This window comes from Vanacampus margaritifer, chromosome 18 (genome assembly GCF_051991255.1).
Source record: "Vanacampus margaritifer isolate UIUO_Vmar chromosome 18, RoL_Vmar_1.0, whole genome shotgun sequence".
Lineage (NCBI taxonomy): Eukaryota > Metazoa > Chordata > Actinopteri > Syngnathiformes > Syngnathidae > Vanacampus > Vanacampus margaritifer.
In genome coordinates, this window is record NC_135449.1 from 5,614,012 (window position 1) to 5,636,995 (window position 22,984).

General features: G+C 45.8%; 2 protein-coding genes across 12 annotated transcripts in view; one reads left to right on the forward strand and one right to left on the reverse strand.

Moving 5' to 3' along the window:
* Positions 1-49: 49 nt before the first annotated feature.
* Positions 50-16,133, reverse strand: prr12a (proline rich 12a). The gene is made up of 15 exons (XM_077549858.1): positions 15,078-16,133; positions 13,402-13,559; positions 12,463-12,624; positions 7,514-12,213; positions 6,952-7,173; positions 6,180-6,846; positions 4,552-5,087; positions 4,072-4,188; positions 3,863-3,996; positions 3,123-3,562; positions 2,913-3,032; positions 2,459-2,556; positions 2,126-2,257; positions 1,449-1,544; positions 50-1,364 (listed from the first exon to the last, which is right to left on the reverse strand). The coding sequence occupies exons 1-15, from the start codon at positions 15,158-15,160 to the stop codon at positions 1,230-1,232; spliced, it is 7,800 nt and encodes a 2,599-aa protein (XP_077405984.1). The 5' UTR covers positions 15,161-16,133; the 3' UTR covers positions 50-1,229.
* The window catches only part of brsk1a (BR serine/threonine kinase 1a), a 30,961-nt gene continuing 9,245 nt past the window's right edge, over positions 1,269-22,984 (forward strand). For 2 of the 11 annotated variants that reach the window (XM_077549865.1, XM_077549866.1), the window contains exons 1-5: positions 19,200-21,028; positions 21,114-21,208; positions 21,492-21,577; positions 21,926-22,066; positions 22,710-22,826. In XM_077549865.1, the coding sequence (XP_077405991.1) occupies positions 20,944-21,028; positions 21,114-21,208; positions 21,492-21,577; positions 21,926-22,066; positions 22,710-22,826 (524 nt within the window). In that variant the 5' untranslated portion in view covers positions 19,200-20,943. Of the gene's footprint in view, positions 1,416-5,440; positions 5,628-19,184; positions 21,029-21,113; positions 21,209-21,491; positions 21,578-21,925; positions 22,067-22,709; positions 22,827-22,984 lie in introns of those variants that run through there. The other 9 variants (XM_077549860.1, XM_077549861.1, XM_077549862.1 and 6 more) reach the window with 9 other exon arrangements.

Below are 22,984 nucleotides of genomic sequence, written 5' to 3' on the forward strand. Positions count from 1 at the left end.
TATAATCAATTAAAAGTTCACATAAGAAGATGACAGGGAAGTGAAACAGTTTGATCTTTGCAGGTTTTATTTGTTTCTCAAATACAGGAGAGTTAATGTACAGAATGACAAAGAATATCATCAAGAACTGTACAATATTTACACGCCTTTTTTCCTTTTTTTTATGGAAAATTAGATTGTTTTCAAAATAAGTATGCACATACATCAAAAATGATAAAAATGACATGACTATTTCCTCTTTAAATATTACTTATTTATACTCCTTCTTCCCAGACAGGAAATGGACAGTTTACTTCTTTTTCTTTGCATCTGCATGAGTGATGATTGAACTGAAGCACAACAATGTATAGTTTCAAATACACTCCCCCCACTCTTTCTATTTTTTTTTAATTATTATTATTATTTTACACCCACTGTATTTGATACATTATGTCGGTCTTAATGTCTGTTCTTAAGTGTAGAGGGGAAGACAGCTTGGATATGTGGGTCACGATTGTATACTGAACGTGTGGACAATAAAAAGTATTTAAAATGTTAGGGCAGCAATCCAGCGCTTGTTAAGTTAAAAACCTCCTCATATAAATAATAAAAATGTGTTTATATATTATCACACGGCTGAGTCGTGCTGCCCTTCACGTAGCACAGGATGAGAGAGCATTTATTAACACATCTAAATGGTTCGAGTCCATGTTGACGCTGCTCACGGCACACTCCATACGCAGTTTAAAAAGCATTCTCGCCCTCTTTCAGTCTTTCCCAAAGCCAACAGCTAATGTTAGTCTTTTCAAAAAAATAATTTATGTAAAAACTAAGCAGTAATAATTTCTCTTCAAGCTATTGTCTTAATGACGCACAGTTAACGAGATGTTAGTGGCTCCTCTGTGGACTTGGTGTTGCTCCTCAATTTCCAACCTTACACGGGTGTTCAAATTCCTCTTGACCCGCAAGTGACCCCTAATCCGGTGGGGTCCCCACTCCTCACAATGAAACGCATTTCTTTAGTCATTGTTCAAGAAGAAGAAAAAAAAAAAAAAACAAGGTCATTGTCCTGACCCCCCTCGAGTTCATCAAGGGCCTTGAAAATACATCCTCAGATCTTTGAGATTTGAAGAAAATTGATGGGTTGGGAGGAAAGGGGTCTGTACAGCGGGATCCATCATGTTCATTATTTTTTCTTTTTTTCTCCCCCCCATTTTCATATCCTCCGACTTTAATTAATCTCATCCCTCTCAGGCTTTGGTGCTGAGCGTCAGCAGCTCGATGAAGGAGCCGAAGAGTGTGTCCAGCCAGCCCTGGTTGGCCATGCACTGCTGCACAACTTCCTCCTGGCCGGGGTCCTCGGCCGCCTGCTCGATCGTGTGGGTCTTAAAAGGCGGAGGCAGAAACAAGACCCTGAGACTCAAGTATGCGTGCAGGTTAGCTCGGCAAGGTGACATGTCTGAGCTTACCTCTTTCTTGCACTGTAAGAAGGTGTGGTATTTATAGTGATGCAGGGAGTGGTACAGACTGTAGATACGATATGAGTCAGATGACAGTTTAAGGTCCTGGAGAAAAAGGAAGAGTGAATCAGATTAAGATGGTTCATATTACATTATTTTATTTATTATTATTCTGAGCCACTGTAACGTTATTAATTGAATTGTTGGAATAAGAAATGAGAGATTTCAAGTTGGAATGGTTTGAATCCGTCAATGTGGAAGACGGAGGGAAATGTAAAAAAAAAAAAAAAAAACATTTCAATTTAGGAATTTTAGTGTTAAAATGTGAGGATGTTTTCGGGCATGTGACAAATGAGCTAAATCTCCATTCATTGCAATGGGAGACAATTGGCCGGAATATTATGTAATCCTAAAAATAAGCAATAATAGTGAATTCGAAAAAGCAGCCGTAAAATCAGAGGTTTCCTTAATTCCTCACTGAATACAGTAATACATCAAATGTAATGCCGAAACAAAAAACAAAAAAACAAAAAAAGCAGATGCATCTGTGAAGGGGTCCAATTTGGTGCCATTCCAATATATATATTCAATTGAAAAAAAATGGGTACCTAAGCACCTTTAAGGGTGGGTGGGGGGGGGGAATCTGTGCTAAGGTACCCTAACTTGAAATATTAGCAATGACACACCTGTGGTTTAGGCAGGGTTTTCTTGACTCTGTTGAGGGTCTTGCGGTTGTAAGCGTCGCCGCTGAGCCGCACCCTCACCACACCCGAGTCCAAGGGGTCCACGATGATCTGGGGGTATGCATGCACAACCTCCTGAGGAAGAAGGATGCACCAAAAATGAGCAGTTGCGGCACATCGGTTGAGATGTTTGTTTTAATCGCATGTCTGGGTACACGCATTCCCATGATTTAATATTCATTTTTTTATACGCGCGTTGACTTTTATCAGAAGCAAACGCCGTCAAAGTGCATCACGTTGTACAAGACACCTGAAGGACAGTTCAGCGCCGATTACCTGATGCTGAGAGCTCATGCTGACTCTCCTCAACAACCTCCGCTTCTGTTCGCTGAGGATGCTGTCGATCTTCCTCATGGGGGGGAGGTAAAGCTCATCTGGCGGGCCAGTCAAGGTAGAGGAGAGGTGTCATTAGTCATCGTACGCCGAGCTGCCACTCGCTTTAATAACACGGGGCTGACCCGTGGCGGCTCTTCTATCGCTCCTCATTCTTTCAACAGATTCTATTTCGGTCGCACACATCAATAAATATAACAGCTCTTCTGCAAAAGGAGATTATGCAGTGCTGTATTGTCATTGGTGTTTGCTTGTAAGCAGGATTTTTCTGTAAATATAGACACGTTTTAATAACTGCCTATACACTTCTGGTTAGATACAATCTGTATTTTGTTGCCTTCTGATATGCGTCACAGCAGTAAAGGTGAATCTATTCTACAGCGAGTAGCATTCTTACCGTCCGTGTCCTCCAAGGCTTGGATCATGTCGGGGTCCAGGGCCGTGCTGACGAGCATTTCCACGTAGCTGCGGAACATTTCCCTCATCGCTCGGTTGTTCACGCCACCTTTCACGGGCACTAAGTTGCAAGGAGACGGAAGGTCATTTTTTTTTTTTTAGCAAAATGTGCATAAAGTGAGACGACGTTGGCAGATCAGTAAAAGCTTACTTTCATTCTCGCTAGCAGCGTCTTCCGATGAGTCCGAGTCGGAAGAGGATGGAGCTTCCTTCAGCCACTTCTTTCTCTTCTTGGGTGGCGGCTCTGCCTTGACCTTGGCTGGTCTGGACTTAGGCGGGCGCTCGGGTTTCTCCTTCCTCTCCGGCGCTTTCCTCTCGTCCTTGCCCCTCCCACGTTCGCCGGCGCGTTTTTCCGCTTTGTCCTGAGCCGGTTGCACTCGCTTGTCTTTGTCCGCCTCTGGCTCTTTCTCTTTGGCCTTGGCCACCGCGGCGGAGGATTCCTTTTTCTCTCGTTGTTCTTTTGCCGCCGGCGGGGTCGTTCTCGATTTCTCCTTCTGTTCCTTATCACGCTGGCCGGACGGAGTCAATCTCTCCTCTTTTGGTTGAGCTTGGTTCGTAGGGGGCGAAGCCATTCTGGGGAAGGACTGGCGCCTATGACACATCCATGAATTGTATTAAAACAGCTAATAATTAGCTACTTCTATTCTACAAAAGCTTTTGATTAAATTGTTCCACGTCGCTTTTTTTTTTTTTTGCATTTCCATTCCCAAAAACTAAAAACCCCCTGAAGTATTTTTGCCACCTCCAACAAAAGATCAGGTTAAGTCCAGAGTCTTTACCTCCCAAGTCAAAGTCGAGTTCTCATCTATTCCCTTGTGGTATTTCATTATTGCAAAGTGAGCTGAAGAAAGTCAAATCGGTTGAATCGTCACGATGACGAATCTAGTGTACCTGAGGGCAGGCGTGGCCCTGCGCCACGGTCTTCGAGCGCAGACCCTGACGTAGTCCTTCTTGTTGACGTTCTCCAGGAACTTGACATAGATGCGCTGGTAACGTCTTTTGGCATCTCCGAAGTAGCCGAGATACTGAGGAAGATTGTACATTTTGCATCGGTTCATAATCCAAAATACAAAAGATGCAGCTTCCTGAGGTCAACTCACGTTGCTTGTGGCACAGAACTGTCTCTGTCCATCTTTGATCTCTGGGCTGAACTTCTGCAGCAGGGCTTTCTGCACCCTCCAGATGGGCGGAGGCTCCCGGCCTGTCTGCAAGGCCAACTGGAGCAAAAACACAGGTTTGTTAGGATTAAAAGTCAGCCTGAAGGTGACGAAGGTTCAGAATAGATATTGATAGAACCTTCAATAAGACAACACAAGTAAAGTTGTTGAATTTTTACCCCAATGCCATTTTTTTTTTTTTTTAAAGCGGGGCTTGGGAGTGACAGTAGCTTGTGCGTGCTAACGTGAAGTGCTAGCTTGTTAGCATCTGTGCGCAAATATCCTTACACTATAAAAGATGTGTAGAAAGAGCGTCAGATGAACGGCACTAAAATCGCAATTCCGCAGAATAAAACAAATTCATGAATAGTGAACCACGAAAAAAACGGGGAGTTCACTGTAGTATATTACACACACATGTACCTTGAGTGTTCCGATATCCTCCACCCGCACCACAAATTCATCCCTCTCTCTGAAGATGCCCTCCCCGCCGCTCTCGCTGTCGTCCTCCTCGCTCTCCCCCGCTATGGCCGCATCCTCCTGCTTCTGCGCCAGGTGCAAGGACGTGTTCTTCGGAGGCGGCCGCTCTTCTTCAGGAGAGGCGGCCGACTCGGGGGAAGGTGTCGGAGACTCCTTTTGAGGAGAAGCTTGAGCAGGAGGAGGCGGGGTTAAAGAGCTGGGAGGAGGAGGAGGAGAAGAAGAAGGAGGAGGAGGAGGAGAAGTGGGAGGTGGAGCGAGAGTAGCGGTCAAGGGAGGCGGCGGTGTCTGAGATTCGGCGGCAATGGGACTCGAAGGCTTGGAGTTTTCTCCTTCCTCTGGGGGAGGAGGAGGCGAGGGCAGAGAGAGAGGAGGAAGAGGGGAAGGAGGCGGAGATGAGGATGAGGACGAGACAGGAGAGGGAGGCACAGAGGGAGGTTGGGGAGTCGCGGCTGCAGGAGGAGGAATCTCTAGGACGGACACTGTAAGGAAAGAGATTAAGGCTGAGATCCATTTGATAGAGCAATGAAAAACTGTACAAGCACCGCATTGTTTTGAAATGAAGAACATAATTATACAGTGTGTTGAACAAACGTACAGGCTGGGCAGTGTAATGATGTGCCAACTCTTGATGTAAATGCATGCAAAGCCCTTGTGGTAAATATTAGATGGCATCTGCTGCTGCTTAGAAATGCTAATTTTAGCAAATCCTCATTTCAATACGAATAATGGACTCAAAATTATGTAAAATGTATATTGATCGAATGGTTGAATATCATTCTTCGGGAAAACAGATGTTTGTTAGTTTTTTACTTTTTTTTTTCAAACTGCACAGATGACGACAACACACAGTCTGCAGCTACATGGAAGAATGTGAACGAGGGAGCATTACAGATGAGATGATGGCAACAGATTGAGAAAGGCTAGATTCCCCATCCATGGCCTCATTCAAGAGAATTGCTCATGTCAAGACATCGTTTGGAAAGTCCTGCCAATGCTGGCTAGACCTTAAACTACAACAGGTAACGTAATGGGGTTTTTTTCTTCTCAGTACAAGCACACTTTTACTTTTACCATTGTTTTATTTTTGTTTTAATATAAATATCTCAGGATTGTACCTATCGGTACCGATACCGTAGTTAGTACTAATCATACTTGAAAAAAAAATGCTCCGCCACTACGACACAGGTAGCACTGAAGTAGAAGCCATGTCAGCCGGAAGAGATAGTTCAAAGTAAACACAGATGACAATACTAAAGCTTCTGAAAATTCTGCTCAGGCAGTGACGGTTAAGGGGCGAGCAAAAACTGATTTGGCTCAGCAAGCCAACCGCGATCCCGTCACGCCATTGCCATTGTCTTTGCTTCTTTTTTTTTTATTTTTTTTTTAAACACAGTCCAGAGGAAGGAGAAGTAAGCGCGGGTGTGATAATGTATCACTTCAGTTGTCCTGCCACGGTTTTATTTTAAAACAAAAATGCAGTGTTAGAGGCTACATTTAAGCAAAACGTGTGCCAAGAATGTCAGAAAAACATGTTGCGTACGTCGTACACACAACCCTGTGGGTAGCCTTACCTTCGAGCTTAGGGGCACTTAGCGTCTCAAGCTGCGGTTCTCTCTCCTCCATCATATCGCTCTCCTCATCCCCTCTGGTGCTCCTCTCCTCCTCATTCTCCTCATCCTTGTTCTCGTCCATGTTTTCGTCTTCTTGCTGGAGGATGCAGGGTTCGTCGGGCTGAAGTGCATGGGGCGTGTGAATGTCAGTCTGGGGGCTAAGGGTTGGGGGCTGCAACGGGGGTGTCAGGGGGGAGGGAGAAGGCTGCGGCTGAGGAGGTAATGAGTGATGGATGTTAGCGGTCAGTTGAGGAGTGTCGTACAGGGCGGAAATGGCGGAGGAGATGCTCTTCTGGAGGTCTTGGTTCTTTCCCACCGAGTCCTCCTCATCTGAGGAGAACGAGGGCAGGGTCTCCAGGTTTCTCTTGAGCTCGTCCTCCAAGCGCTTAGGACTGGGGCAGCTGCCCAGGGCGAGACCGCCATTACCTTCGCCATCACCAAATGGAGGTGGGGGCGGAGGAGGCGCCGGGGATAGCGGGCGCAACCCTGATTTACAGGGGGAGGTTTCGCCATTGTCAGCTTCCATTCCGGGGGAAATGTCCAAACCTGGGGGTCTCTTCCCTGCCTTAAGGAAGTCCAAGAAAGAAGCAACCAAGCCGGCCTTGGACTCAGGATCCTTCTCATCACCCTAGAACAGTAAATTAGAGATTTACTCATCCTAAATTACTCAAAAACAACTGCAACACAAATGTGTTTAAAATCAATATATCCATTATTGACCAGGAGCTCTTACCCTTTCCTCCAAACCGTCCCCATCTATTCCTTCATTCATCATCTGGCTTTTCTGCTTGTTTTTATCCTGCGCCCTGGTGCTTTCAGTGCTGCAAGGACCAGGACTGAGACCAAGTGAAGGGGCTGAGCCTACCGACCCGTCAGACAAAGCAGGGTCTGTGCCAGACAGCGAGTCGGTCCTCAGCAAGGCATCGGAGGAGGACATGGGAATTGGCAACTTGATCTGAAAAAAAAATAAAAAAAAATAGAACAAATATGATGATTAATTTGGGCATATATCAGACAAGTGAGCACTGAATCCTTTCATCAGTCTTGAATGGCGATCTTTTCTTTTAGATTTGCAAAGGTCATCAATGGAACTGAAATAACTTAAACAGCATAAGCCTTTTAAAGCTGTGGTTCTCCAAATGGAGTCTGCAAGCTATAACTTGGGACTCTGCAGTAATTTGAAACATCTACTTTTTTGTGCATTCCTACTGTAAATATGGCATACCAACTAAACAAGAATACTCATCCAATGACTCCTTTGAAATTCAAAAAAATTGATATGTAGAGCGACTCACCTTCAAGGGTGGAATCGGTTCATGATGTTGCTGTTGGGACTGATGATGGAGTTGCTGCTGATGGTGGTGGTGCTGATGGTGATGCATCTGCTCCTGCTCCTTCCCGCTCATTTCCATGTACATATCCTCTCTCCGACCTCCTCTTCCTCTGCTCCCACGGCCTCGGCCCCTGCCTCGCCCCTCTACACTGAATCCCCCTCCGCCGCCGCCGCCGCCAACTGTTCCGCCCATCTCGCTCATCATTCCTCGCGGTGTGTAGGGCTCGGGCATTGGGCGAATGCGAGGCCTGCCTCTGGGTCGTGGGGGCCCCTCCCTCTTGGGCCTGGTAGGTTTCCGGCCTCTCTTCTTAGGGCCATCCTGAGGCAAAAGAGAGTGTGCACCCATTGGTGGGTAGCCAGAGGCGTGGTAGAAGTCAATGTCACCCATCATAGGGCTGAGAGAACCACTGCCGCCTCCTCCCTTCCTGCAGCTGGACACCAAATCTGGCAGAAGATCTGGTAGCCTGCGGCTGTTCAACCTGATGTCAGCAGGCTGGTCAGCTTTATCCTCATCATCTTCAAACTCGTACTCTTGAGCATAACTTTTCTTAGGCAGCGTGTTGGGATCTCTGCGCTCCTTTAAGAGGTGGAAAGAACTCGACTTGAGGAGCTTCTTGGGACGAGATGAGCAGAAAATTGGTGATTGGAGGCCTCCAGAACCTGCTCCTGCACTTGTTCCTCCAGGCCCGGAGGACAGCTTTGCAGCAGGGTTGTTAGGTCCAGCGTTATTAGGGCCCATACCCATAGCTGGGCCCTGGGACTGAATTAAACCAAGCTGTTCGGTGTTAACAGTGGAGGGCAGCTCGTGTGTTTTAAGGGAGTCAAGATCAAGAGTCATTGTGTTGTTACTGGGCTCTTCCAAGCTATGACAGTATGGCTCATAACCCTGATCTCCATGATGACCCATCATATCGTAGCCAGATCCGCTACCTCCCCCTGGTCCACCGCCACTCTGTCCCGCTTTCATGGAGCCCATACCTTCTTGCCCAGTATGGCTTTCATTCATCTCCTCCTGCCCTGGCCCTGCACCACCGGCACAACTGGACTTATAGTCCTCTGCGCAAAACATATCTTCCATGCCTGGAAAAAAGGAGCGGTCCTCATCCTGGAGAAGGGAGTCAGGAAAGCAGATGGATGTTAGAGGAACGAAGCGATTGCTTTGTTGGGTTTGGTCTGCTTTCTCCACTGGGCTGACCGTGTCAAACTGGTGCTGCTCTGAGCGCTGTTGGTCTATTTGACTCTGCTGGGGGGTGAGCTGGGATGGCAACGGCTGCTGCGGGTCAGGCTGAGGTTGGGAATGGGCCGGGGCAGACGTAGGGGGTATGTGGTGAGGGTGCGGGGTCTGCGGCTGGGCGTGAGAGTGGTGAGAATGAGCTTGCTGGTGTTGAGAGCTGGGGTGCTGCTGAGGGTGGTGCTGTGAAAGGTGGTGCATGTGGGAGGGGGTCGACATGGCGATTTCAGGCTCAGAGAGGAAGGAGTGGAGTTCAGGGGCCGAGTGTGGCTGCGTATGATGGTGAGACGGGTGCTGCCTCTGCTGCTGCTCCTGCTGTTGCTGCCTGTGGCGCTCGCCGCTTCCTCCGCTCCGTCCACCGCGTCTGTCTTCTGCAATGGCAACGTCCGTGCTGGAGGTCTGGGAAAGAGAGCGCTCCAGCATGTCCAAAGATGAAACCACCGAGCTTTGTTTGATTTGGCCTTGTTCGTGTTGATGTGACGAGGGTCCGTGGTTGTAATGAGCCGCTGCCACCTCTAAAGCCTGCGACTGGAGTTGGAGCTGGAGTTGGGTTGTTTGCGACTGAGTTTGAGCCGGATGTTTGGTTGAGCCGAGTCGTGCACTGGCGCTCTCCATTGCGGCTTGCTGTTGAGCAATGGAGTGCTGCTGCTGTTGGGGATGAGAGTCAATCTTGTGGTGCTGCTGATGCTGCGGGTGGGAGTCCATTTTCGGGTGTTGCTGATGTGATTGGTGGGAGTCCATTTTATGGTGCTGTTGGTGTTGCCGATGTGTGTCCATTTTGTGGTGTTGCTGTTGATGTTGTTGATGCGTGTCCAGCTTGTGGTGCTGTGCATGAGGCTCTAATTTGTTGCGAGTCGTATGGGACAACACGGACTGCAAGAGGTGCGGTGACTGGTGGGACTGATCCGTGGGGGAGTCCATGAGGGACGCAGTGCTTTGAGGCTGAGAATGTTGTGGCTGGACCTCCGGCGTTTTACGAGGATAATTGATTTCAGCACGCTCCTTTTTCTGTAGCTCCATCTGGGTGTGGGGTGGTATCTGCGAATGTGAAGACACGTGCTGGTTATGTGAGGAGTGTTGGGGAGGAAGGGAGTGTTGTGTGTATGGGTCCCCTCGTCCATAGTGGACGACTGAGCCTAAGTTGTCATGGTGAAGGAGGTGCGAGTGCACTTGTTCAGCACTGCCTCGTCCCCCACTACTCCTACTGCTCCCAACAGGCCTCTCGTTCCTTTGTTGTTGTTGGTGATGGTGTTGCTGCTGCTGCTGTTGTTGTTGTTGCTGCTGCTGTTGTTGTTGATGTTGCTGCTGTTTCTTCAATGACATCTCCAGCTGGCCGTCCAGCCCGGAGATGGACCCTCCAGAGTTTGCATTACCTACCCCAGAAGAGGATGTGGCACTATGGGTGCGTATGACACTCTGGGGGTGGTACCTTTCTTCGGAGGACTTTCCCATGTCATAGCTAAGCCCTTTGCCAGCATCAGAAGTTGGTGGCCCCGACTGAGGCTGTGTTTGCTGGGTTGCCTGTTGAGGCTGCTGCTGGGAATGATGATGAGGAGCCTGGGGTGCAGGGCTCGCTTGCGACTGCAGCAAGTGCTGGATCAAGAACTCGTCGTCATCATCGACTTCCTCTTGCGATCTCTGAGAACCAACTCCGAGCATTGACGGGTCGGCCTTTGTTTTGGAGGAGGTGGCATGATAAGACTGAGGTTGGGAGCTAGGACCTCTGGTATCAGGGTAGCCCTGTGGGGAGCTTAGGAAAGTAGGAGAGAGAACAGAGGAGATGTATTTATTAGAACCAGCACCTCCAGGAGATTGCGTGGGACATGCCGGCACTGGGGAGTGCAGGCCTGGGCGGATAATGCCAGAGTTTCCAGATGGGGAGGGACTAGAATCTGGAATATGATAAGACCCCCCTCCACTACCTCCTCCACCTCTCTCACTTGCCATACCATTTCCTGCACTTCCTCCTGACCCAGAGTTTCCACTTGCTGTACCACTGCTGCTTCCTCCCCCAGATGCTCCACTACCTGATGAACCACTTGATCTTAAAAGCGCTGGGGAATGGCCTGGGCCACCATAACCCAAAGACGGGCTTCCAGCTCCACCCAGAGAAGAGGGAAGTGATCCATAAGCAGAATCAGCTCCATATATGTCAGTGGGGTATGATTGACTTCGCCCGCCTAAACTTCCATAGCCTTTTCCACCAGTTCCTGAGCTCAGGTCCTGGGCTTGCGGGGAACTGAAGCCCCCATAGGACTGAGCTAGGTGAGAAGGAGGGGGCTGATTTGGAGAATATGACTGTGTCTGCTGTTGGGGTGGGGTCTGACCGGTAAGAGCAGAGGTGGGAGGGTTTACAGGGGGCACAGGAGAACCATAGCCAGAGAGGCAGGATTTGGGGAGGGATTGAGGTGTTGAAGTGGAGGTGGGAGGTGGCTGTTGCTGCTGAGGGGCGGGGGGAGGTGGCGCTGGTTGAGTGGGGGCTTGCTGCCTGGAGGGGGCTGCACTGGAGCTTGAGGTGGGGATCGAATTGGAAGGGTGAGCCCCGGGGGTGGCAGAAGAAGAAGAGGAGGATGAAGAGGTGGAGGATGCAGAAGGGGGTGTGAGAGGAGTTCTTGAGGACGATGCTGAACTTGCAGAGGAGTAGCCACTGCTGGAGCTACTTTTGGTACCTTTCCCGGCAGATGAAGAAGAGGAAGACGAAGATGAAGAATACGGAGGCTGGATGATTGGGCGATATTGCTCTGTACGAGAGGAGGCTTTGTGGTCGGATGAGGGGCTCTGGTCACCCAGCGGGCTGCAAGAGAGGCCAGCATGCCTGTGATGGGTGGCGATTTGTTGGTACCCTGCCCCTCCACAGCTGAGGTAGTGCTGTAGGGAGTGGGCAGCGGAGGATGAGAGCTGCGGCTGCGATGGTGTGGGCCGCTGGTAGTGCTTGATAACGCTGTCTTGTCTGGGCACGGCTCGCTCCTGAGCCGAGTTGGACTGGGACTGAGCTTGGGGCTGGGCAGAGAATACTGATGCATTATACAGCTGGGAGGACTGGTCCTGGAGCTGTGATGACAGCAGGTTAAACTGGTGAGACTGCAGGTGCCTAGCCGAGGACGCCTGGGCTGATGCGGCTCCCGTAGGGTCTTGGCTGCCCCTATAGGCGGCTGCAGCAGCCCCTTGCGAGGACAGGAGTCTGTCAAAGCCCAGGCTGGACTGGGAGGGAGCTTTGATGTGTAGTAAGGGGTCATGTGGGGAGAGCAGACCATTGGACGTGGGGCTAAACGTGGGTGTGTCCTGGAGCGAAAGGGAGGCACCGGGAAAGGAGCGGCTGGAAAAGGATGCTGGGTGCTGATAGGCTGAGAGAGCAGAGGAGGAGGGGAAGGAGCCCGAGCCAGGAAGAGCTCCAGAAATGAATAATTCTGGAGGAGCAGGTGTGTGCATCGCTGTTCAAGAGGGGGACAAAAAACAAACAAATGAGAAATTAGTTTAGTCATCCACTTAATGCAAATTGGAATCATGTCCGATCAACCTTTGTTTGTTCTTCACATTCAAAAAACACGTACACAATTACAACACACAACACAACGCAAGCAGAATGATAATAGAACCAACTGGAGGTTTCTTAAATGTCATATTGACAGTGGGCCATGTTTGAATGTCAACACATCAGGGAAGAGCGAACACAGTCCCACCTGTCTGCCAGGATGGTGTGCGGAACTGGGAGAGTAAGGAGGAGGCTGAAGGGGGAGCCTGGGGACCCCGAGACTCCAATGCCGAAATCAGATTCATGACTGAGGCATCGGGGGCCGAGGGGCTGGCGTGGTGCAGGCCAGTGTCAAACAGCCCCGACAGACCTTTAAGAAGAAAATACACACCCATGAAACATGCCTTTAGAATGATTAGCATATTTTGAAGAGGAAAAAATCCATATAATTCTCCCAGATATTGTATCAACACATAATCATTGGCGGCTATGCTTTACAACTTTGTTAGGGCAAAGAGAAGAGTGAGCATAACAAGAAAAGCCCCAAGATATGATAAGTTGTTAATACTTGCATACGGTTCCTCGACAGTACTCCGTGATGAAATTCCACCTACTTTGATAATGAACTGTTGCCACAAGGTAGCTTATGATAAATTTAGTCCTCGGACTCAATCCATTTTGCGTTGTCTATTTTTAACTATAAGCGGACAGTACTTACACTTATCAAGTCAATGCCTCAGTAATGGATTTTACTCCCACTTGTAGCCTGCAAACTGATTCAGCAGCAGTGAATTATTTTCACTGTTCGTTTAGTGGATCGTTCAACAAATTGACATGATGAAACAGAAAATCACATCTATTACCATAATTTTCCTGCCAGAGGACAACCTCAACAATCACGGTTATAATTACTTCATGAAATTAATTTAATTACATATGTAATAACTGCCATTGTCTTCTATTGAAGACGTACATTGCTATTTGAATTTTTTTATTTATGTTTTGAATCCTAACTGAATTTATTATAGTTGTGCGCTTTGTTCCAGCACATGTCTAGACTAGGACTTGCACGGCCGGTCAGCCACACCATAATTCATTCCTGCAGCCCCTAATGTTGGGGACACGGTAGGTATGACATTTATCTCACCCAAACTCCGTCCAGCTGCTCCCCAAGCCCCGCCTTGGCCGGAGCTCCCTGGGTGGTGATTGGTGGCATAGCCCTGCAGAGGGTGTGGGGTGGCGTAGGCTTGGCGGTGGAGGAGTTCAGACTCAGGGTGGGATGATCTGGAACTCCCATATACAAGACTAGGAGGAGGAGGAAGAGTGGAGGACGATGAAGTGTCATTAATTTCAGAGAACATTTGCATAAACATCAGCTGGTACCTATAAAGGGTGACAGCCTCCTTCCCGAATCTCATGTCATTCAAGTGTGTGTTTAAATCTCAAATCCTCACATTAAATCATTAAGACACCTGATTCCATTGCAGTACTGACAATCAATCATTCAATGTCAATGACACTGAGAGGAACATTAGTCGTATCGTAGAGTACTCGAGATCGTACTAGAGATCACGGCGGTGTATTGCAAGAAAAATGCACACGTGACTAATATGAAACGCATTAGGAGAACATGCAGTGGTTGATGGCTGTCCGTTTGTTAACACTGTGCTGGTTTGCAGGGAGCACCGTGCACAGTAGCAATGAGCGCAACGTAGACACACGGCCTTATGTGTGTGCAAGGTCGGCATTTTGGGGTGAAAATAAACCAGAATAGTCACAGCTATCTCGATTAATAGGAGACGAGTTATTCATTGATTACGTTAGTGTGGCTAACAAGCGGCTGCTACCGATCGACGTGTATAAAATAGCAAACATCAGCAACTAAGCTATCATTTGGACATAACATCGGGTCTAGAAATGGACACAATAGTGTTTAGGGTTCGAGTGGCTGGGTGGGAAAATGTGCTAGAAGCGGCTAGCCAAGTGATGCTAGCAGGCCTCAATTGACTTCCGTGCAAAGCTAGCTCGCATGCTAACGTGAAAGGTAGCAGAGGTCTCGTAAACGATTCCAACATTTTTCACATTAAATCTACGTCGTCATCAAATTAATAATGATCATTATCAAATCCTGATGTGTCCTTGACCTTGCTATATTTATTGAAACAATCGAATGTGGTTGGAATGGTACGATTTCATTATGCAAATGAGCCCATCGCAAATCATCTCCAATCATGTCTGGGGCCAAATGCTGCAAAAAAAACGGGGACACTTCCAGAGCAATCGAACTAACCCCCCTCTTTTTTTCTTTACGATGCACCATTGAAGATGGCTTCACAAATGCACCTTCAATTCTTGTTGATGTCTGTCAGGAGGGGGCTGCCGTGGAGCTTTTTTTTTTTTTTTGCAGCAGCAGCAGCAGCATTCGAACCCATTTATTTATTTATCAGAGCATGTCCAGGCCTGCAAAGTGAAAAACCTGTGGAGACGCCACCACCACTTCCCATCCACCATCACCCAACATCCAGGTCTACCTCAAAATCCACCGTCTGCCTGTCAATCCTATTCAATAATCAAATCCCCCCAACCTTTTCCTTTCTCCACCCCGCCCACCCCCACGACACGCACACCGCTCCATTGCTGTTGATAATGTTATTACTATGCAACTCTTTGGGATGACAATGCATCGGGGTTGCGAGTGCGTGTGCGGAGCGTGAAGCCAATGGCGACAATGTGTTTACACGGGTCAACACGGTGCCCTGGCTATGTAGGCACTGATGCATGCATGCGTGCGTGCATGCACATTGTCTGGCTTGTACCGATTACCTTGCTTTGGCCGATCTCTCGTAACTCCATCCTGCTCCAGCGCCCAAATCGCCGAACCCTGTTCCCGGGTAATTTCTATCCATCTATGTGGGGGGACAACCGTGTGCGAAAGCGACGTCGCAAGGCGGGGAGGAAAAATCCAGTCTTTCCCGAGCTCCCTTTCAGGCTATTTTCCCCGGTTTCATAAGCAAGTCCTCCGGAGTGGAAAACAGCATATTGAAAGAGAAATGGAGGGGAGGAGGAGAAAGCTGGATGCAAAAAGAGGGGGGTCTACGGGGCTATAATCCAACCACATCGAAAAAAGACAGTCTTCCTCATTTTCCTCCTTCCACGTTTATCATTTCCACGATGGTAGTCCGAATCCAGTCCCGCTCATGATGAAGATGTCGCGGATTTGGCCGCCAATGGGCGAAACGCTGATGAACATTTGATTTCCAACGCGTCCCCCTTTTTTTTCTCTCTCTCCTCTACGGTGCCTCCTCCCCTTTCTTTAGGGTAGTTTTTTTTTTCAGGCTACGCTGCTAGCGCCATGTAAAAAAAAATATGGCAAAGGACAGGGGAGTCGGCCAAGTTGGTCGCGAGTGCTTCCACTAGTGTACACACGCGCACACAACGAGCGGAGAAATCGCTAATTTAAATGTTTGCCTTTTTCATGCAAATATCCGCCGCCATTGAGCACCCCTCCTCCTCTGCCTGGATGCTAACAGCTAGCCGCAGATGCTAGCTGTCAGGACAGGAACGACGCATACGAATAAAATGGCTTTATCCCGCCCTCAGTACATGCCAACTGCCCGCGTTTAAGCCTTCTTTTATTCAAATAAAAGCGACCACATACGGAGGAAGCAACAGGAGTAATTACAAACAACAAAGCAAGCGAGGCAGATTTTTTTTTAAAAAAAGCAGGCCGCGTTTTTTTAATACATCTTTACTAATTTTCATCCGGAGACGCCATTTTTGAAGGCGGCTCTCTCTTCGTCCTCCCCCTTTTATCATCGCCTCTCCTAGCTGGTTCACTCCGCTCCGCGTTTGAGCTGACGTCCCCTCCGTTCGCCGAAACGTCTGCTAACCAGCTCTGCATGCTTTTCCACATTTTCGCCTCATTGTTAGGCTAATGATGCTAAAGAGGAAACAGGAAAGATGTGAGGTGATGTGGTAAACATTTGGACCGGGACAAATCTGTGCGAGTGCGTATCCAATTTTGTAAGTAGTTAAGACAAAAACTCAAATGCATTCCACAAGAGGTCAATTTAATAAATACAGTGGTCATAAAATGGGCAAAGTGTACTGAAGCGGTATCTCCCAGGCGACTACACATCAATTTTCGAGATTCTACTTGCAGTTCATATGTATGTCACTAGGTGGCACACTGGAGCACGGCCAAGCTACTGTACTCACCGGCCAAAACAATAGGAACACCTGCAGACATATGAGACAATTCCAGAGCTGTCTTTTCTGTCAGTGGGCGACAACTAAATATTTAAGTATACAAGTACTGCTTAATTTCAGGCACAAACACTGACCTACATTAATTGTACCTACTGAAGGACCATGTATCAAATAAACGGCTCACCACTGTCAAAATAGTATAACATCTATTCACCTGTTGCTATAGTTATAGACAACTGAGACTCTCAGCCACAAAAAAATAAACAATCCAATACCCTATCTTTATAAATCAAATCATTGTAATTGCTGCCACCTAACTGTTTAGTACTGTAAGTGAAATATTTAGGACATTATTTTTCCTGCTTTGGGGAAACAAAATGAAAAGTGCTAGACATGACAAATTGCCTTTGTTTATTTAATTTAGGTGACTCATCTGTCTTGTTAACCTTCATATTGTCCAATCAATGAAATACACACGGTATTTCTGCAATCCATTGAATCAGTAGCGTTTTTGTCATACGTTGGCTCTGTCTGGGCCTTTTTGACAAATCAATTTGCATTACTGGTGGAGAGGAAACACTAGTTGATAGAAAATTCAAGTGTAATTGTCAACTCATGTTAGAAACCTGACAAAACTAAATCGACATATTTATTCATGAATTTTAAAAAAAAAAAAAACAGCATTGTCTTTAAGAAAAGGCGCTGCATCATTTGTAATGTTATATTCAATGCTAATACAAGGCTGTTGGTTAAACAAATGCTTAAACATTCTAATCCCAACAAAACCACTGTGACACAGAATCAGGATCTCCAGTCCGATCTCAGGAAAAAGCCCCTTTGTCAGCTCCCCCCGCTGAGAGTATTTTAGATGCGTTAGGGGGCCTTTGTAATGCACAATGTTTGCCTCAAAAGGTCTGTTATCTGCATATTCATTAAGAAGATTCCCGAAACAAAAGAAAGGGAATTAAAATATTTAATAATCCTTCAATTAGAGGGGTGGGTGTACCCATACATGAGGATAAATAATAAATAAGAGAGGAAATGGATAAAATAGAAGATTAAACTATAAACGGAAACATACAGCGGATGTAAAAAGTTTACAAACCCCCTGTTCAAATTCAAGCTTTTTGTAATATTCAAAAAATGAGACTCATTGAAATCCTGGTCCAACTTTTATAACATCACAAAAAACTGTTATTTGAACAGGGGTGTGTAGACTTTTTTAAATCCACTGTATTATTCCCCCCCACTACTAAACTGGCAGTACTGTCACGCTTGAGAACTGTCTGCCGTCCCTCTCCCCACCCAGTCCATGCCGTCTCTCCTTTCTTCGTGTCTTTGTACAGCAGATGTGCACTTGACCGTAAAGTCTTGCAAGGAGCACTCGCTCGACACACCGCAGCTGTTCTGTCAACATGCCAAGCTCTGACGAAGCGGCACCGGCGTCATGCCAGCTTATCAAAGCGGACGCTGGCAAGTGGTGAGTTTTGATAACTACTGAAAGTCTTCATACAAATGCTTAGTCTTTTGTGAGTGACCGTGTTTATACTTGCATCATTTAAATTTTTTATTTATGCATGCAAACCAAAGTACAGTGTTCTATTAAAGAGTAGCTAAATAAATACATTCAAATTAAATGGTGGAAGGAGGAATATGTTTTCATACATACAGTACATACATTATACACTGTATAACTCATCTCGTAGATATATATAAAAAAAAAATACAGTAAATTGTGAACCGTATGTCCCATTCATTATAACTCGCATTGACTTGTAAATGTAGCAATTCATATTCACTTGTTTACACGGCACTCTTACGTAACAAAAATGTCTTGAGAGGTATTAAAAGGTTTAAAATAGCCTTTGACGCGTGTGACCTGCCCTGCACATTCAAAGCTGCCGGTTCGTGTTACAGTACATGAACATAAGGGGGGCCGGGGACAATTTGTTGCATGCGCACGTGCTGAGGTGATTAGTGGTGTACAGTTTACTCACGTGTAATCACTTTATGCACATTAAAATACAGTGATTTGGAATAATCCTTGATGCAGATTTAGGTTCATTTTAAGAGATGATCCGATGTAAATTCCGTTGATGCAACATTTTTGGTGCTTTTTTTTTTTGTATCATGCTGTATTATACTGCGACACATGCAAGATAAATTGATCTAAGATGTGATTAGTATGTAATCTGGATTTGTGTTTTAGTATCAGAGAGAAGGGAGCAGTGGACTGCAAAGATCTCGTCGACGCTTTTTATGCCTGTGCAAAGACCCTGTCTGAAGGATCTTGATCATGACACGTGGGTAATACTGCTTTTTTTTTTTAATGAAAATTTGGTTTAAAAAAATAATGTGCTGGCTGACTCCAAAGTACACTCACATTTTAGTCACAATGCAGTAAAATACAGGTAAATGGTGAACTTAAACTTTTTTTTTTTTTTACAGCTTCCAGCAGGAAGTGGACTGAACCATCTGGAAAAACTGGAGGGGAAGACATGTGTATTCATCAATGTTTTGTAAATATTTTTGCTGTATTTCATTATAGACTAACTGTCAATGCTATCTTTGTATGGTCCTATTTTACAATAAACTTGAATAATTTAAATTACACACTCTATTATTGATTGATTTCAACGGAGTCTGCCAGTATCAGACTGGTTAGAGGTTGGGAAAAAAGAGGAAAATATAGTAATTGTCTCTTGCCTGTTTCCATTTCAGCAGCATGACTGAAGCAAATCATCCTGGCTGCATATGAGAATCACCCATCTTGGCACAGTCGCAATTAAGCTTTGGGGAATTATCCGCCCATACAAAACATTTCAAATTGAGATCTTAGCACATTCACTTTCCAAATGATTCATCAAATGTCCTATTTTTGTTTTGTTTTAATACAACCACAGAATCGCTCACATTATCTGCAATGTAGATGAATTTCCGAACTATTGTTGCATCTTCAATTGCAGTTCTGGTCACCTCGTCGGTCCCACCTTGTGTCTCTGATTGGTTGTACTTCCTCTGGCGTTGTGGATTATTATAAATCAAATTAGAGTTACCTACAAGATGGCGCAGGGACAATAAAAAAAATAAATTATATTTTTTACAAATAATTTTGCTAATGTAATACTATCAATTTTATTCAGAATTTAACAAATGTGAGAAAACGTTGTTGTTTTTTTGCACAGCATTGACATGAGTTTGAATGTGATTGGTTAATTCCGAACACATTACGTTATAAGAGGGTGTTTATGCAACGACATCATTTCACCTTAATAATACCGCCCAGTTGGCTTGTAAATGGTAGGGGGGTAAACGAAACATTGCTCTGACTTTTTTAATATCACAAAAACCTGGCGTTTGAACAGGGGTGTGTACACTTTTGATATCCACCGCGTTATTTTATTTTATTTTTTTTGCATTGTCACTCTTAGCAGATGTGCAACACCTCAGCATCGTCTTCCCATTGGCCGCCTTGTGGCGGCTGTTTATAGCCTGGATGCGGGAGGAGGCGAGGCGCGAGGATGCAGAAGGACCCGGATGCTGATGCGAGTGATGCGAAGGAAGAGAGGAGAGGGAGCGCGAGAGGAAAAAAAATATCGATTTACGGCAAGAAAACCAAAGGGAGTGTAATACAACCCGGCCTAGAAACCCTGCGCCAACTACCACCGACAGCTAAAGAAGGAACCGGGGGTGAGGTAGCGCTAAACAGGGGATACTTGTCTTTTTTTTTTGTGTGCACCTGCTTCGGAAAAGATGCTGCTGTGATATCGGCTGCCTCCTCGCAGGGATGTAGAGCCGAGCGCTGGGCGAAAGGGAGGACAGGCGGAAGGAAGGAAGGACTTCGAGACGACACCGGAAAGCTTGTTTTTTACGCCGGCTACGCGCTCCATCCACCCGTCGAGAGAATGAGGCGTCCGTCGGAGCAGTGTTATTTCTCGGTGGCCGACAAGTCGAGGCGGCGGGGCTTATTTTGACAGGGCGGCCGCTGGGTCAAGGCGCCGAAGCTAAAGCTACAAGCTAGCCTCGCTGCTGTGTGGGAGAGAGGCGGCGAGGCTACATTTAGCATGTCGGTGCACCTGTGAGGCCTGACAGGGAGAGAAATAACATTCAAATTCACACTGCATTTAAACAACAACAAAAAAACACCTCTCTTTGACCAACCGTTATAAAACTGCAGTCAAACGCGAGAAGATGTTTGTTATGCAAATAAGCTAAAGTCCCTGTTTGAATTGATTCGTTTGTCATGTTTATTGCTTTTTTTCAATCACTACTGAGCTTTTTTCGTAAAGCAGAAAAACGACGAGGAATTACTAACTAGTCAGGTTTAAATGGAGGCTTTCACTGACTTCCCTCCATGTGTGCTGAGTATTTTCAAATGCGAGTGCTGTTTATGCCACAATAACATCTGGATAAACTGTATATTACAGTAATTGCAATAATCGCAGTACGTGTAGTCTAGTGTTCCTCAAGTAAGAGCAGTATGAGTAAAGAACTGTCTTTGAGTCAGTCCGCTCAATATGTTGGGCCCTATCGGCTGGAAAAAACGCTGGGAAAGGGACAGACAGGTGAGTAGAAAATGAAATGTTCACATCATAATTTGATGTAGAATTAGCTTCACAAAAAAGTATTCCTCTCGGCCTCCTCTTTTAGGACTGGTCAAGCTCGGCGTCCACTGCATCACTGGTCAGAAGGTCGCCATCAAAATTGTCAACAGGGAGAAGCTGTCCGAGTCGGTGTTAATGAAGGTACGCTAATGAATTTCAAAACTGTTACTGGGTGTTCAGCTATATCAAAACATCTGCTTATATATAAAAATAATAATAATTTGCAAGCAAGTTGAGTAGTATAATTTTTTAAAGTGGTGCAAAACCGCACTGCAGCATACGGTATTTAGAGCTGGTTCTAATATTTTGATTACCCGATTTGGCTTCATGAGATGTTGTACTTCAATATTATACTGTTACTATACACTTGTACAGTTCATTTTCAACTCATGGCTGTTTTTTTTTTGTCTCTGTCCGAAAACAGGTTGAGAGGGAGATCGCCATCCTCAAACTCATCGAGCACCCGCACGTATTGAAGCTGCATGATGTATACGAGAATAACAAGTACCTGTGAGTTCCCGCCGCGCATCCGCTTACGCTTGTCAAGTACTAACTAATAGATGCCGTGAGACTAACGCTGTTATGCGCACTGCACACTTTTACCGTAAAAAAGGTTCATCTAATTGATTGAGATACGATACAAGAGAAGAGCATATAAAAAAAAAACGCGATTTACAATAGGTATGAGTTAATTTAGCTATGTGAGTTGTTACTGGAATTTTGGCTTCTCTTTACCATCACTTTATTTGAGGGCATTTTTCCCCCCATGAAGCTCTTGTATTAGCTCTCATTAGTGAGCAAAGGTGTACCATTTTTTTTTTTTTTAGCTGTTGAGGCCAGATCTCTGTTCATCTACAGATACCTGGTATTGGAACACGTGTCAGGAGGAGAGCTCTTCGACTACCTGGTAAAGAAAGGCCGTCTGACTCCCAAAGAAGCCAGGAAGTTTTTCAGGCAGATCATTTCTGCCTTGGATTTCTGCCACAGTCACTCCATCTGGTTGGTTCTTACATCCAAGCTCTCGTTCTTGCAGCCTTTTGGTTTGAGTCATTTGTACAGTTGATTGTTTATGCTGTATTTTCCTCTGACAGTGTCCTGTAGATGCATTCGATAAAAAGTGGTTGTCTACTTGAGTAAAAAATATGCACATGAAAATACTAGAATACTTTTTCTTTATTTTTTTACATTATCTGCCACTTAAGAAAAGCCTCTGTTTGATAATATATTATATTAAGCCATTGTAACATTATACATAATTTGAATATTAACACTGCTTCAATATTATAAAATATTGGGGGGTGGGGGGGGGGGGGGGTCAGTACTTAAATAATGATTCAATTAAAATGTGCACATAAAAGTTAAAAAAAGGGTTTAAAAATGCACAGGGAGCGTAAGAAGATAATTTTCTATTATTTATTTGTGGATATCTTATCTATAAATGCCTGGTATCACTGCAGTTGAGTAGATAAACGGCCTCCTGGCCATTGTCCTAGGCCACTGTATGAGGAAGTACGGTAGCTATATTGTATATATATATATATATGGGTAAATTGAGTAATAATTCATAAGGGCTTGTTTTAAATTACGCACCCATAAATAAATTGGAAAGCATTTTATGATCATCACTTATGCATTGATGCAGCCACAGAGACCTGAAGCCCGAGAACCTGCTGCTGGATGAGAAGAACAACATCCGTATCGCTGACTTTGGTATGGCGTCACTCCAGGTGGGCGACAGCCTGTTAGAGACCAGCTGCGGGTGAGTTCGCCCCGTGTGTTCAGTTTGCCCACAAACACATCATATGTTTTAAAAAATATATATATATTTTTTTTTTTAGATTAGCTACGTCGCGTTTTTCACTGCAGGGACTTTGAAACCGTCAATCGTAGAAATGCATGTAACGTGATTATCTTCCT

What these genes read in the sequence shown, in the direction of transcription:
- prr12a (XM_077549858.1), bottom strand. Translation starts at nt 15,160, where the DNA reads ATGGATAGAAATTACCCGGGAACAGGGTTCGGCGATTTGGGCGCTGGA. An exon ending in CACACCATCCTGGCAGACAG is followed by an intron (nt 12,214 to 12,462) that starts GTGGGACTGTGT and finishes CCTCTTGAACAG; the next exon opens with CGATGCACACACCTGCTCCT. An exon ending in TCTTACAGTGCAAGAAAGAG is followed by an intron (nt 1,365 to 1,448) that starts GTAAGCTCAGAC and finishes CCGCCTTTTAAG; the next exon opens with ACCCACACGATCGAGCAGGC.